This window comes from Acipenser ruthenus, chromosome 2 (assembly GCF_902713425.1).
Source record: "Acipenser ruthenus chromosome 2, fAciRut3.2 maternal haplotype, whole genome shotgun sequence".
Taxonomy (NCBI): domain Eukaryota; kingdom Metazoa; phylum Chordata; class Actinopteri; order Acipenseriformes; family Acipenseridae; genus Acipenser; species Acipenser ruthenus.
Genome location: NC_081190.1, coordinates 103,172,750 through 103,189,323, shown reverse-complemented (window position 1 = coordinate 103,189,323; position 16,574 = coordinate 103,172,750). Strand labels below are relative to the sequence as shown.

At 36.2% G+C, this 16,574-nt stretch overlaps 1 protein-coding gene across 8 annotated transcripts in view; it reads right to left on the bottom strand.

The window, feature by feature from the left end:
• Positions 1–16,574, bottom strand: part of LOC117409442 (regulator of G-protein signaling 12-like) — a 79,742-nt gene that overhangs the window by 21,811 nt on the left and 41,357 nt on the right. For 5 of the 8 annotated variants that reach the window (XM_034015494.3, XM_034015493.3, XM_034015496.3 and 2 more), the window contains 7 exons: positions 9,699–9,720; positions 5,138–5,307; positions 4,823–4,915; positions 4,339–4,482; positions 2,911–3,090; positions 2,207–2,363; positions 1,653–1,750 (listed from right to left, as the gene is read on the bottom strand). In XM_034015494.3, coding sequence (XP_033871385.2) covers positions 1,653–1,750; positions 2,207–2,363; positions 2,911–3,090; positions 4,339–4,482; positions 4,823–4,915; positions 5,138–5,307; positions 9,699–9,720 — 864 coding nt within the window. Of the gene's footprint in view, positions 1–1,652; positions 1,751–2,206; positions 2,364–2,910; positions 3,091–4,338; positions 4,483–4,822; positions 4,916–5,137; positions 5,308–9,698; positions 9,721–16,265; positions 16,399–16,574 lie in introns of those variants that run through there. The other 3 variants (XM_034015495.3, XM_059005025.1, XM_034015497.3) reach the window with 2 other exon arrangements.

Sequence of the window (16,574 nt, the reverse complement as noted above, 5' to 3'; positions counted from 1 at the left end):
ACCAAAATGTCCTATTATACGGTAGCAAAAATTGATTTGAAAACCGTCCAAATTGCTTATTTGAGGGCTAAAAATAAAAAATCTGCAAAAAAGAAACAAAAAAAAAAACATTTTTATCATGGAAATAAATGGGCAGCTGGGTGGTTAAAACGCATGCGTGATGCGTGTATTAAAATCGTCAACAAAAGATGTAATTGCCTGAGTACACAAACAGGAACATGACTGACTGCCTGAGAAAAGACAAACAAAAACATTACTGCCCGATCGCAAATCACTCATGACATACAGGCAGCCATTTTCAAAGAAGCGTCATTAGCTTCCTGCGGAATTCGAAGTGACGCTTTCACAATTTCAGTGTTTCATTATTAAGCTCTGTTCTAACAAACAGCAGCAGCTTAGACAGATCAGGAATGCTGATCAGACCCTCGTATTATTCGACATGCTAAGCAATACCACAGTTGTAATCACGACTGGAAGGTACGTCGTTGGGAAATTTGGACTGTGTCTTAAATTCGAAGGAATACTGTCTGTCTTCTTTTCCTCTCAATTAATTAATGGTATAAATTGGACATGCCATGGCATGACTGAAAATACTGGTTTTGTGACATTGTAATGGCTTACACGTAAAACAAATCCAATATTTTCTGATGAGCCATGGCATATTCCCTATACACACATCCCATATCTTGATTATAAAACCTGGGAACTATAAAAGGTCATTTCACATCAAATTAACCAATGATCCCCACCTCGGTCTCAGATTATTTTGATATCTCATATGGAAGTACCTGGAAGAGTTTTAGGCACAATCCCAAAATATTCACTCTCAATAATTGGGGGGTGCCCTTGACAGATGAAAATGAGCACTGAAAAACAGCCATGTGTTTGAGAGGTCAGATCTTTCAAAGTATTCAAGATATCGTCTTGATACTCACTGCACACACACAACCACTCTTCTAGTTTAATAATGTGGCAATGTATTACCTATTGGTGACCATGGATGTTAATGCAATGGAGGCAAATATAGAAAAAAATGTAACTAGAAAGAAATGCTGTATTTTACTTGTGAGAACTTCTGAGCCACTGTAGTTACTGCCTTCTCTGTCATTTCTACAGGTTATCTAACAACAACAAAGACCATATATGCAATGTCAGTCTCCCATGGTAAATGGTTACTGAGTTATGAGCAATCTGAGGAATCTGTTTGCTGCGGAATATTGCGGAAAAACACAGATTTTCAATGCTGTCAGAGAAGTTTTAGTTTTACACTTGGGGTGGGGCAAAAAACATACAAGGCTTTTTTTGTTTGTTTGATAGCCAGATCAATACACTTACCACATATAATCATCAACTCAGGCCTTTTATTTTAATTGCGGAATAATTCAGATTTTTATTGTTTTTTATCAGAGAATTTCTGATTTTTCACTGCTGAAAACTAGGATCCCTGGTTATGAGCCCCCAAAGTAAATATCATGCAAAAAATGGCATCCCTTCAGCACCCCAGAACTCAAAAGGGATAGCAAATACCACTTGTGCTTTTATATGTCATAAAGCTAGGTTTTAAGTCTGGAGAAAAAGAGAATTGTGAAATGTATTCATTTGGTGTGGAATGACCCATAAGAATAACTGAAATCTACTATGTGTTGCTTTACCTCATTCTTGCTTATGGAGGTGGAAGTGTGCAGTTCCAGGCTCGCACCAGAAGAGGAGGAGTCTTGTGATTCACGCCGCACGGTGCTTTCTGAGTAATCTGTCAAAGAAGGGAATTAAATGCATTATTAACATATACACTTGTGTTAGAGTTATCAAAATATCATCAAGTTGTCATGATTAAATAAATGTGTGGTCCTTCTGAAATGAAATAATGTGAATGCTTATGTGTAAAAAAACCAAAAAAAAAACACATGCACAACCTAAAACCCCACATATCCAAATCATACATAATTCATTTGATATCAGTCAGAAGTGCCTTCCATCCTAGCATAACTGAAAAGGGACTGTAGTTATGATTCAATCATTGGCCTTTCAATAAATATCACATGGAATTGACATTTAATCACTAGTGACAGTGATCTGTGCTATAGTAGGAAATGTGGTTTTATATTCCATTGCCAGGTCACTATGTCTCATTGCTTAACTGTTCACCACTTCACCTTTACTAAGTAATCAACTGTGAAATTCAAAATCCATTTATAGTTATGCTTACAATTACCAGCGAGAAATCCATTCTCTCTCTTCTTGGTACCCTTCCCAAAGCTCTTGTTTCGAGTCCATGAGAAAAAGGTTCCTTTCTTTTTGTTATCAGCAGGATCTTCTCCATTGTCTTCATTTAATGACCTCCCAGACTTCGATTTTGTACTTGACTGAAACAAAAAACACAAAACAATTAGAATATGAATTAATTCATTCATTTGTAATATCATAACTAAATAATTAAAGAAATGTGAGGACACTCTTGATATTTGTATGTATGTATGTTGGTATTTTTTTTATATATATATATATTTTATTAGGCACACTTGAATTATGTTATCTCTCTAGAAACAATCCAGTGGTTTTGGAACTGATTTCACAACATGTTTAAATAGAGGTGTGAAAGCACAGTACATGGAAATCCAAATCTCTTGCACACATTATTTTTAAACTAGTACACTATCACAGTGTCTGACAGCATCTCTTTACATCACCACTAGCAAATACTTTACATTCTGTAACGCTGCAACAGCCTGTGGTTCTTACATAAGTGTTGAGTGTTCCGGATAACACATCACTAAACTATGGCTGACCTGCAGTACACTACAGCCGATGTCGAATTAACATTACAATTTTAACAGTAATGTTTGTACAGCATGTTCATGGTCTTAAAATGATAGCTCTTATCACTAGTAGGATACAATGACAGCCACCCACCTTTTTAGGCGTGGAAAGATTTGATCGGTCAGAGCCGATACTGTGCTTAGAAGCAGGGCTGCTGGGAGCCAGGTAGGGGTCAGGCAAAGGTCGACCTTCCACTTCTGCCAGCATACATTCCTGGTAGAGTGGAGACTTCAGAAATCGGGTATAGCTGTCAAACTTCATCAGATTGAAGATCTGGAGGAGGAGGAGGGGGCGGCATAACATGTAAATGTAACATTTTATATATTGGTTCTATACTGACAAAATTATCATTAACCCTTTGCGGTCCTATGTCGGACCTGGCCCGACATCGCAATTTTCCCTTTCCGGTCCAATGTCGGACCCTGTCCGACATCATCAAAAAGGTCTCTAGTCGTTTTTTCTCTAGAAAAAGCCGAGAAAACCATTCAATGGCCGAGTGAGCCCGATAGGAGCCGAGAGAAGCCGAAAAAAAAAGGGCGTATCTCATGAATACTGATAGCCCTGACACCACATAGATAACACGGACATAAACAAACAAGATAGCTGCTTCTGCATCCAGCGCTCAAAGAACATTACAGACATTTGCAGAGCTTTTTTTAGATGTTATAGTAATAAAATAACGACTTGGATCGCATTATTGAGGAGTTTGGTGATAAAACGAGTGATCAAGAGATGATTTATCGGTATGTACTATTATTAAGAGGTATTTGAAAAATATAGAGAACAAGGGGTGGGGCGAGGCTGGAGATGCAGTACTGAGTGTCCTGTTGATATGCAGTGCCTTTTAAACTTGTTTTACTGTAAAAAAAAAAATACTTTTAAACAGCGCGTCTAAAATAAACTGCGCGTGTGAAAATAAATTGGACCTGACGCGCCTGAGACGCACTGAATAACTGGACCGCTAAGGGTTAAACACCTAAGGCAATGGCAGGGAAAAATGAATTATTAGCCCAAAAGAGAGAATGTATTTAATATGTGGTTTTTCATATGATACTATTCACACATAACCCGTTCATGTTCAGGTTCTGTTTCAAACATTCAGAGCATGTGAAAAAAACAGTATGACAAAGATTAAACATCTTACATCCACGGTTTTAGAATACCTGGGTTTCAACTTTGTTATATTACCTCAGGTACGCTCAACCTTGCATCATATGCTCATCAGACACAGCTAATTAATTCTTATATGTGGAGGCTGTAAAACATTTATGCTTGTGTCAAATCTAATCTAATGCATCTTGTAACTTTTAATATATGTTATGATACGTAGTTGTGCCTCATGCCAACTAATCTGCAAGCAGGAGTTCCACTGAAAATAAAAAAAACACTCTACTCTGGTTTTCCCTGCCCGGATAAACAATTGCACACTACTTCACAGAGAGATTTGTTTTTTTTCTTTCCAATTCAAATGTAAAGGCCTGTAGAAGACAATGCATTTTCAGATTTTTTGAGGGCACTCACCTGAAGCTGCTGCACTTTGAACATATCTGGGCGTGGAGCATTGAGAATATCATCAGCAAGTTGAGCCTGACTGTCAATGTTAACCGGGGTGGTTGCCTTGCTGGACAAAAAGCTATTGTAGATCTCCCTGGCTCTCTGTGAAAGCTGCAAATAACAATATGTAATGAACAGGAGTACTATAAACAAGAAACAAGTAGGTTTGTAATTTGGTTTATTGAAAAAGTACTGCAAGTATGTTAAAATGACTGTAGTAGTACTGATTTTTCCTCATGCAGTAAATAAGATAACTATGATCACAGTAACAACATAATAATAACATAATAATAAACTTAGAATTAACTAAACTTTCAACACAGAAGTTACTTACATAATGTTTTTTTTTTTAAAGCCTGATGGATTAAATAAAGGATTGTGAGCATTTATTGTTTTGCCATCCTTGTCAATGCACTGTTAATATAACTTTGGTTTACAAAATTGCCTTTACCTGTTTCTTGTCCTTTTCAGGAACATGGCTGAAGATTTCACAGGCCTGCCAGAATAAGATGTTTTCTTCACTGAACTCCTTCTTAAGAAACTCCTACAAAAACAATACCAATTTATTAAATTCAAATATGTTTGCTCCTTAATAATTAGTAACTGGCTAATGAGTGTAATATTGCATAGATTTTGTATCCTGATAGACAGTACCCCTAAATTCCACAGACCCCTGGCCCGGTTCCAGTTTGAGCAAAAGAATTGTTATTTACTAGCAGTCAGAAGGGAGCAGAACACATTATTCCACTTAAATGTCAAACCTTACCGAGAAGTATCTAACGCCAACGGGGTCTTGCAGTAGTCGTTCAAAGGACACAGCCCAGCTTGCCACCCGCCGCTCGGTGTGTCTTGGACAGCTCTGTACACTTGGAAGACTGGCATTACTGTTCAGGCTGTTCTCACTGCCACAGCCCTTCAGATCTACACTGTTTAACTCTGAAAGACAAAGACCAACCAGTTAACAATCTAAATTAAACTAAGAAGGCAGTCATTTTACTCAAACATGAACTAACAAATACAGCCTTGTCCAAGAGGGTAGAAGAGCTCTTACTGGCTGCTGAAAGAATCGTACTAAAAGTGACGGAGGGCCTTATAGATTCACTTGTTTGTACAGTATTATCAAATAAATCTAACATTTATTATAGATATGAGACAGATTGTTATTCTGTGAACTCAGATTAGATTTAGTTCCTGTAGTACACAGAAGCTCAGTTACAAATGCCAATAACATTTTCATTTACAATGCTTTGAGTGCAAACCAAACACTGTGGAGAACAAGACAGACAGCTGTAAGTGAAGTCTGCATTTTGAAGTTAACCACAGCAATTAACTTCTCATAAATAAAGGGGATTCTTTTTACAAGTTCTTCATTACAGACGTATTAAATAGAGCCACTATGGCGAGAGATCTGTATATATCCAGCCGTTTTGCAATTCTGAGGAAAAAGATAATAAAATGAGAAAGTAATCTAATTAAGACCAAAGGAGATGCTATGTGCAATGTATGTAATCGGAGATCCAGTACATTCCAGGTCTGCTGGCCTACTTGTCAAAAAGAATGCAATACAATTGTTTTTCAAACTAGTTTTACTACTTTTTCAAAGTCCAAAATTAAAAACAATCACAACAGAAAATGAATGATCTAAATCCTTGAAAGAAATCCCCACTGTTGTAAGCCTCTTAAGCTAGCTACCTGGGTAAAGTTGGTAGGACCCAGTGTGGTGCCACCTCACCAAATACCTCAAGCCATTCGCTGGAAACCATGACCCTGAATCCATACCAAACTCATCTGAAATCCTCCACAACAAAGAGGGAAAAGCTTCCCTCCAGGCCGGCTGACATTATCTTCTTTTCTACTCACTCCAAAGTCACGGCAGGCTAGCGCATTCTTTTAGTTGAGCGCCGAGAGTCACGCAGCTTAAACACATTGATTGTCAACCCTGCAGTCTCCAGCAGAGGAAACAGATAGGGTGACCAAGACAAAGCTCTTAAGAGGGCAAGATAAATTATTTAGGAAGAAGAGGAGGTGGGATCTATAGATTGCTGTTGCCACAGGAACATGTATTATTAATACCCTGGTGGAAAACAAAACTCGTTCAGCAACTCAGAGGGAGAAATAAGCGTTCCTGTTTAGGAATTTAATAGAATAAACAAACAAACAATGTCAACAGTGCAAAGATTAATGAAGAACGTATTAATGCAATGCTTCTAAGCCTCTGCTGCTTTCATATCACATCAACAGTACAGGTGCACTCCACTTATAATGGATCTTGTTAGAACGGAGTTCCATTTACAACAGGTTGAGGAGGCATATCCCTGCCAAACATCATGGGTTTTAATGTGGAATTACTCTGGTTAAAACTGACCCGCTTATAACGTATATACCGTTTAATACATACAGTTTTCCTGTTCCACAGGCAGGTCTTATGTGTTTAGTACAGTTTAATACATACAGTACCGTTTAATGTGTACAGTTTTCCTGTTCTACAGGCAGATATTTTGTGCAAATAAGGTACATCCGGGACAGTAAATGGCAGTCACAGTGGCATTTGTGACGTCAGGCAGGAAACCAGTTGTTGTTTACTTTTACTCTTCTATGTTTTTGTTGGCACAGTCGTTGTACAGTTTAAAACGTATAACGTATACAATTTTAATTACATTTAGCGAAAATATCAATTTGTAAAATGGTACTACTTATTGCATTGTACGGCCCGTTCTTTGGCAGTTGAGCTTTCTTGTATTGTTGATATTTACCGGTATTTATTTGACAGGGACAACGTACATTTTTTTATATTTATGACATGTCTACAAAGAGAAAATATTTAAGGTACTCATGTTCACAGTTACATACAGCATTTCGAATTGTGTTTACAACATACTTCGTTTATAAAGTACTGATTTCCCTTGGAGTCTGTTATAAGTGGAGTGCAACTGTACAATATTTTGTACTGTTCTACATTGTCGCACCTTAATAAACACAACTATGATCTACAAAGTGGCATATAGTATAGTTACTGAGATTAAAGACTGAAATTGATTATCCTATACAAAGGGGGGTATATTATACAGTACATTCATTATATATATATATATATATATATATATATATATATATATATATATAACAGAATAATAACATGTACAAGGAGCTGATTGAGTTCACTCTTCGCACTGACTGACTGACAATGTTCTTTTTGTTCAGAAAGTTTGCGTGCAGCAGAGAACTGATGTACCTTGTTGTTTCGAACAAAAGTACAATATATAAAAAACTTCTTACTGTATTAAATTTAATTTGAAAATAATATTTCCTTTTCAACATTAACATTTGGTGCTTATTTTTTTCTGCCTGACTCCCTGAACATAGCACCGTCTCAGACTGTGTTATAGTCCAGTAAACAGTAGTATTGTTATAGCAATTTATTTCAATGGCAGTGGACTAGTCCACACCTAACACAATAAAATGTTTTGTCAAAATCTGACTGTGCCGTGTTGAAATTAATTAGGTGTCATGATTTGTCAGGGAATTACCTGCCCAGTTAAATAAAGAATTTGAATAATCATGGATGGAAATAAAGCTTCCTGCTGCATACAGTGGCTGTCTGAGACTTTGAGGGTCCCACTTTAGCTTAATTAAACAAAACTAGGTGGAGAGAAATCCAATCCCACCTTACTTAAAACTAGTTTTATGGGGAAAATTATTAAAGTGCTCAGAATCTACTAGGGCAAACCTATTTTCTCAGATTTTATAAAACATGTTTGAACAAGAAAACCTGATTCTATTCCCTATAGCTGGAGATTGCCAATTCGAATCCAAGCAATGCCACTGCCGACCGTGGACAAGAGTTCCCAGGGGGCGGTACACAATTGGCCAAGTACTGCCCGGGCAGGGTAGGGGTTAGGTCAGATGGGGAGTCCTTGAATAAAACTTGTTTTTGGTTGAAAAATTGATATCATTTCCTTTCCTCAGAGTATCACTTTGATTATATATTGATTTGAAACATGCGTTATGTGAATACAGTCACTTTAAGTCTAAAGTGTTATTTTGTTCCACAAAATTAAATAAGACCTGACCAGCCTGACAGGGTCAAAATAATTGGACTGCAAAGGGTTAAGGCTAAGGGTTAATGCATAGTTTGCACACACTTTTTTCTTAAAATAAAAACACCTCAGTACTATAAAACTAGCAGCAGAACAATGTAGTAGGACAACAAATAGTTCAGTAATCTTGTAAGGCTTCTGTAACATTCTGCTTAAAACTGGACTCATTTGTTTCTGAGTCAAATAAGAAAAACGTATTAAGAATAATATGTTCATAGGAACACACTGCTTCTTGTGTTAATTCTATTAGGTGCTGTACAGTATCTCAGCTGATCCAAGCTGTTTAAAAATCAACATAATTAATGTGCACCAAGAAGGGCTTTCCAGAGGTGTGAACGCACTACTTACAGTTACTCAGTTCTCTGGGAATGGTTACAAAAGGCCACTTGAGTGTTTACTAATGTTTTGAATAAAAGGTTTACAGGGCTGCTGTGACAAAGAACAGCAATGTTCCACCCACCCCACCCCCCTTTTAAAAATAACTTTGCCTTCAGTCCTGTTGGAAGAACTTGCTTCCTTCAGTTTACATTCCCAACACTACTTTGAGTACCTCATGCAATAAACAGTGTCTTGCTTGCTTGTTTTTTGGGGCTCAAACCAAGCAAGGCAAGTTTACTAGTTTGACCTCTGTCATAAAAACAGCAAAAGCGTTTTAAGAATGAATGCAAATGTATCTTGTTTTACATGAACAGGGTATGCCAATGTGAAAGATTTGACCAGATTTTTTAAAAGTCCATTTAAAAGAACCATATAAGCACCCCAAGTTAAATCAGAGGCTTGTGGATACCCATGTAAGAAGAAAAAAAAAATTGTGATTGCTGCAGAGCTACAAGGGCATATAATAATTGTCTGACTTAAGAAATCCCCCAAACAATATTATTTTCAAACATGACACTTTTTTCTTTAATTTGTATATACAAACATAAAAGTAGCAACCCAAAATTGCTATATTCGGTTTATCCAGTATGTTGAATATTTTTTTGAAAGTAACATCTGTCTACAATTACAGACAGTAAAAATGACCCATCACAATCCTTTCTGCAGTTGTTTTGTATGGCAGCCAGATGTTAAACACTGTCACTGCATCTTTTAACAGTGCCTGGCAACTCTTCCATGAGCAAAATATGGATGACACATCTTTAAGCTTTTCAAATTAAGTCTTGATCAATCTGTTTATTAAGCAAGTCTAACCAAAGGTTTTAAAATAACAAAGTAAAAATGGTTACTTACCACCATCAGAGACAGCAGCAGACTGTAAAAAGACACAAAGAGACATGAGTTAGCAGCACCCTTCATGAGAACACACAGAAAGATAAAGACCTTTTTGACCAAACACTCCCTTAAGAGGGACACTTTAATTACTGGTGGCAGCAGCTTACTAAACAATCAGTTATCAGCGATGCAATAGGATGGCCAGGCCCAGATAATGTAATTCTAGGAACCAAGGCACATTTTTTCATACAGCTGTTACCACCTCCCTGCAAAACTCCTCCCAACACAATGCCCTGGGGCCTGAAAAAACGGGCCATTAGTCAAACAAACAATCATGATGGAAATACTGTAGAGCCATCAATCACAAGAGACACATTTTATTCCAGGCTTCAATGGTTTTCCGAATATTGTCTGAATACCATTATTATCAAACATTATGTCAAACAGTTTACCTAAATCATAAGGTTTTCAAACTTCTAAGATTGCTGTATGTATCTTTGTTAAAAGGTTTTGCCAAGATCCTCTTTTCAACAGATCCTGTATACAAGATCCTCTTTTCAACAGACCTTAGCTAATTCTGAATTGTAGATGATTTGCATTATACTAAATGTCCAGAACACTGTTTAAATTAAAACTCAAACTGGCAGATGATCATCATACAATGTTTAATGGATGCTGTTGCAATAGAAGACACTATTGTACACATTAACAAATTACACAACAACAAACAAATGGATGCCCTTTACTCACAGCTCTGAGGTTGTATTTGAGAGAAAACACTCCAAAGACAAGCCGTCTTGCCATCACCCTTCAGTTGACAAATCTGTTTGCATGCTTTAATATGTCATTTAAAACCTGGGAGTTCTGTCAATTTGTTCACAGTGCTTTGCCCTCATCAGAGGCAAAAATATGAAAGACAGCAAGCCCCATTTTAAAATCCAGAATCCATCTACTCCAGATAAAAACTCTTGCATGTGTCCCAATATTTTAAAAACAGGCTGAGCACTTGACACAATGTAATCCAGTGCTAGAAGCGGGTATGACCTCATGCTTCAACAAGCATTTAGCTGTGGCTGTAGGGAGGAAAAACAATCCAGAGGATTGCAAATGACACATTCCATCTGTATCCACTATTGTTTGTTACATTTGCATAAACACAAAACAATTAAAAAGACATTAGTGCTTCCAGGTCAACAAACACCAGCGGCAAAATCAGTATTCCCATCTACCCGCTGGCACCTGATTGCTTAACAGAATTTTTATTGGGTCAATGGGCATTTAAATAAATTGTCAGGTTATTTAAAAAATTGAAAATAAACCGGAAGTTTAGTCACTTTGGTGGGTCTAAAGCAAATGGCCAACACCCAGACACCTGGTACACTGCAATGTAAAATCTTCACAACTTAGGACAATAAATTATCATCACCTTTTGCTCCAGTTCATATAACGTATTTGCTTGGGTTAAATCAAAATAATGGTTCTAATTAAGGATAGGATACTATCAAAAATATGTATTTGCCAAAGTTTTAGGGTAACCTCAATAGCCTGATTGAATGAGAAACAATTGTACTGAATTAATTGTTCATGACATGTTTAAACTTTGCCTTAAAACTTGCCACTAAGGAAATTACAAGGAAATTAGATTTTTATTATGAAGTGTTTCTGTGTGATACTGTCCACAAGCACCAAGCTTTATTTCAGAAGGCTACAGAACTTACTGGAGTGGGTTTTAATTAAATTAATTATAACTAATTAATTATTTGTTACTACCTGTGTATAAGTGGCTTGTGATGTGGAAAATATATAGCCCTATACTTCACAAATAGGCCAGAACTGAATAAACCAGAGATTTTATGTATACTGTAGGGCTGGTTAAATAATAAGACTATTTAATTTACTGTACTTGCAACAATGCAAAACTCTATCGGGAGATTGGTAGTTTTAAAACTGTCATGGACATGGTGCGTGGAGTAAAACAGTAGTCTCTGTGTATAGGAACACCTACTAAGAGAACACTTTGCCTAAGAGAACACCCTTGTAGTGAAACAGATTTTTCCCATTGCAAATGCTCCGGCTAAAGCTACAGGAACTTCACTTTAAAAGCACCGACAGTGATTAAAATGGTTTATTCAGTCTTTTCAAAAGTGACTTGCATCACAAGAGTGTCTTTAGACACACTGATTGGTTTATTCAATCTTTCATGAACCGGCATCATACCATTGCCTTGTTTTGTATTCTGATTTCCATGAGTGCACCTCATTGCTACAAAATGACATGTAAACAAACGGCAAAACCCGTCGCTGTTTCTCTTGCTACAAAAAGCTGGAAATAGTTCGAGCTCTTAAAAAAAAACCTGAATCAGACAAAAGTCACCGAGCAATTTGTGTTTCCCATTCTGGTGAGTTGCTTCACCATTCTGTTAAATAGTGTTGTGCATATCTTAAATATTGCTCCTATACATGTATTTATAATTAATCTAGAGCTGCTGCATTTTTTTACATATTAAAAAATATTATTAACATTAGTTTGTCTGTTACTTTCTTATTATAGTTTATTAACATACACTTGCCTATTGCTTTTCTCTTATTTCATATGTTGATGCACAGGCATCAAGACAATGTTTTTATTGATTCACATTGTGTCTGCTGGTCAACTCTCTTAGAGAACACTTCGCTTGCTTCCAGAGGGGTGTTCTCTTAGCCGGAGATGACTGTACATTGAAATGAATTAGCAATTAACTACACATTTGATCAAATGGAAATCAGAGCTAATATCCCAGGTGTGAAAGTGTGGCTCTGAGTAAAATCTAAACAAAATTGCCTGGACAAGCCAAATTTGACAGCAGTAATTATTTTAATTGGCAGGTGGCTTTCAATATTTTTTTAGACCCTAGACTGTGAATGGCTGCTCTTCACCTCAATGCCATAAACCTTGAGATGAAGGTAAAGTAGCTGTAATTTGTTTCACGGTAAGCTAAATTAACAAGTTTAATTACTAAAATATTTTGACCTACCACTATTCTCTTACCCCATTTACACTAGCCACTTTTTAGCTGAATCTGAAACAGCTTAGGCCTTTTTTTGTAGTGTAAACGCAGTTGTTCCAGGTCTACTGTGAACGCAGCGGTCCCTGAGATGGCTCACGTTTGCCACATAAATTCGTGGGCAATGCCCCCATTGTCAGTGTCAAACAGGCACAGACAACAGAAACAGGAAGTTGGGATTGTTACTCGGACAGCAACCAAAAAATATCTTTGCCAGAACACAGAGAAACGAGGCAGACGTTTGCAAAATACAAAACAGACTTTTATACTTGTGCTATAATGGAAAACACATTGAATAATGAATGTGGGATAAATATGAAACAAGCCAAGTTGACACAAAACTTTATTGTCAGAATAAACCTGTGTACCAGTTTTTCACTCTGGAAAGCTGGTAACCTAGATGTGAATATATGTATAAGCACTAGCTTCATGTCCAAAAGCACTTACCGTTTAAACAGAGGACTGAATTCGCCCCCTAGAAGAACATATTTTGATTTATGAAAGGCTTTATTTTTTAAATTGTAGCATCGATAGCACCGTGATGCGTTGCTAGTATATGGTAAATAAACTTGGGGGGGAGAATGTACACAATTGAAAAAGTTGCAGATGTTTCTTTTTAGCTATTAAACTAATGAGTTTCACGTTTATTGAATAGCAAAAATAAGTGTTTTTCATGAGTAAGAAAATAAACAGGAGTTGTTATTTACATTTACATATACAAAGAGTTGTTAGACTTGTGTTTAAATGTATACAACAACACACGTTTCTCTGAATGTCCGATATGCAAGTTTAATACTTTGCTCCAATGCTGATGGCAAAAAAAAAAAAAAAAAATTAATTAGCACGCGATTACCACCTTGAAGTAGTAACACACAAATGATGTCATCGGGCACACACTACAGTTCAGGGGCTATGCACGCTATTTGAAGCCCAGTCCCCTAGATACCTATGTCATATATGTCAGTGAAAATCTCTGACTTCTCTTCTAAAGTTATAAACTAAAGTAAAACTTGGCCTATTGAAGGTTGACCTTCAAGAGGCTCTGGTTTTGCATTATAAGATTGTTAGTTTAGACATAATCAAATCATATAAGATTAACTTGAAAAAGAAAATGGACTAAGTCACTTTTTTTGTCTAGGAACAAACATGCACTAAAAATTAACCTGCAGCAATTAATTTCCCTGTCCTCCGATAAACCTCTCACATGGTATTAACATCACAGTTTCTGAAGAACACACACGCACTCTTTTTTTAATAACAAAACTGACTACTGGTTTTGTTGAATGGGAGGACCGCACCCATGTTTTTACAACATGCAGGTGTTTACCTGAGATTATTTTGTTAGGGTGTGGAATATACTATTTTGCACTTGTATTAAAGTGGATAGTATTGTAAGCGTTTTCCTGGCAGTTCAAGTCCACAAAGCAAGACCGAACAAGAAAAAAGTACATTTGGCAGATAATATAACTTAAGATAATATAACTTAAAGATAATATAACTTAAACATATTTTTAACAAGACTTTTGCAAGACTTCACCGACAAGTATTGTGAATGTTTAAAAACAAACTAAATACCAGTGTTTAGTTAGTCTTACTCCAATTAGCTGAAATAAGGTACAGTTGCTTACACTAAATTAAAGTACAGGTGATCAAATATGTTGTATTCATATTTATTACTGTACTGATAGTACAAACTCATAAAGCTGCCCATTTAATAGTGTGGTTTTATTTTATAGCACAATCATTTCTGAATGGAAATTTTGTTTTGTCCACCTAATTTGAATATACTCCTTAGTAACCAATGACTGCTTTTCAAATTACCTGCATGTTTTCAGTTGCACTACACTACACTACCCTTCAGAAATATCTGCGAGAAGCTATCAATACAATTTCCTCTACAGTTTCTACATAGGAAAAATGGCCCATGGAGGCTCATCCTTTGTAAGCCTTAGGGCAGCATATTTTTGTGTCTGAAATACTATAAGAAAGGTTTTAAGTTTTTGTGCTAAAGTCTACTAAACAGCTTTGCAGATCACTAACTAGCAATTCAGATCCTAACTAAAAAGAATATGGTGTCTAATATTTTTGGGTAAAAAAAGCTATTCTAAACCGCAAAATGTTTACTTCCTCTTGTCAGGTTACCTTGTATAGTTCGTTTCCTATATGCAAAAGGACCAAGTCCAACTGTTGTTCACACTGAGGTTTAGCAAGCAAACCAGACTCGGTGCATTTGTCAAATGGACCGAGACGACCTCTTTAGGTGGACTTGGTACAGTTTGTTTGTTTCCGAAGCGGACTTTGTTGTTTACACTTCACACCAAACATACCGAACCATACCAAGTGCAGACCAAACCCTCTAAACCAGCGGTAGCCAATACACCAAGTATTGAGATCCACAATCCACCAGCAATAAAGTGAACAAGAGTACAATAAAGTACTGGGATTATCTGGCTTTAAGCAAGTGGTGACTAATACGTTATGGTAGCAATGAAAAAAACAAAAAAAAAAAACAGAAATCAGTATTTTCAACTTTAAGTATTTTCAACTTTTTATCCCAGGAAAAGAAAGTTCTGAAAGCTGCTGTGTATTTTGTCCAATAAAAATCACCCCATAAATGTAACAATTAACATTTGAAATTATCAAAATTAAAGAATCTTATTCAAGTAGACAAATGTGTCCCATTTTTGCTTTCTGCAAAAAACAAAACACGATGGCATGAAAAAGTACACTTGTCTACTTAATCACATATAGAAACAACTGATTTATTGCAGAGCTGCTTACAGAATCCAATTTAAAAACATAAAAAATGTCTAATATTTTTATGTCTCAATCATAAAATTCTAGGTGATGCAAAACTTTTGGCCATAGCTGTACATTGAAACCATTATTTTATTATTTCTAGACCAGAAGTCTTTGACTGAACCATGCACTGAAAAAAAAGTTTTACTTCAGCATGATCAACACATTGTTGAAAATTCTGGCTAAGGAATTTGTTCCAACATGACCGAAGGAAGAAAGTCGACTTTAAGGAATGCCAGTGGAGCTGAGATCCCTCTGTACTCTACTAAATAAACAAGCCTATATGAAAATAACATTGCTTTAAAGATTTAACACACATTTCTTTACAGTAAAAATTCTCCCTGTTTTCACACAACCCTTACAGTAAGAAAAGCTAAATGTGTACTTGCATGCGGTGGGTAAAAGTTTTCAGTGTTTTGGATATATATACATTCCTTACACAAATAATATCTATTAAAAACAGAAGTGAAACATGGTACAGTAACATACTTATATGAATTATAAGACAACATACAATTAGTTAGTCTTAAATACAATTAAATATGCAAAACAAATAGTTCAACAATATCAGAAAATGGTTTATAGTTGCATTTCACTTTATAATCAGGTTTGATAGTTTAACATACTGTAGGTCACTATCAACGAATAGAAAATTAAAACAAAAGTACTGCAAGCCAACTAATTCAAGTCTTGGAATTATCCTTTCAAGTATGACCAAAAGAAAAAAAAATTACATTGCCTACCGTGTTATGGTACCATGTAGATGTTTTCTTAAATGAAAGTCTCTTTTTGAGGCTCATGTTTCCTCACTCAAAACCACAGATTTCCATCTGGATTCATACATGACAATCCCATACCTTATACTGGCTTGTAATTTTAGGTGTGAGCCATGCCTGTACAAGTCAGCACCAAACTTGACTAGGAAGTTCCATTCTGCTCCCCTGCAGTTTCTATAGCAACAAGCTACTACAGGAAACTGCTGGCTAGAAATGGATTTACTGTAGAACTACAAATTACAGTACCTACTGCAATATCAATGACGACATTTGTTT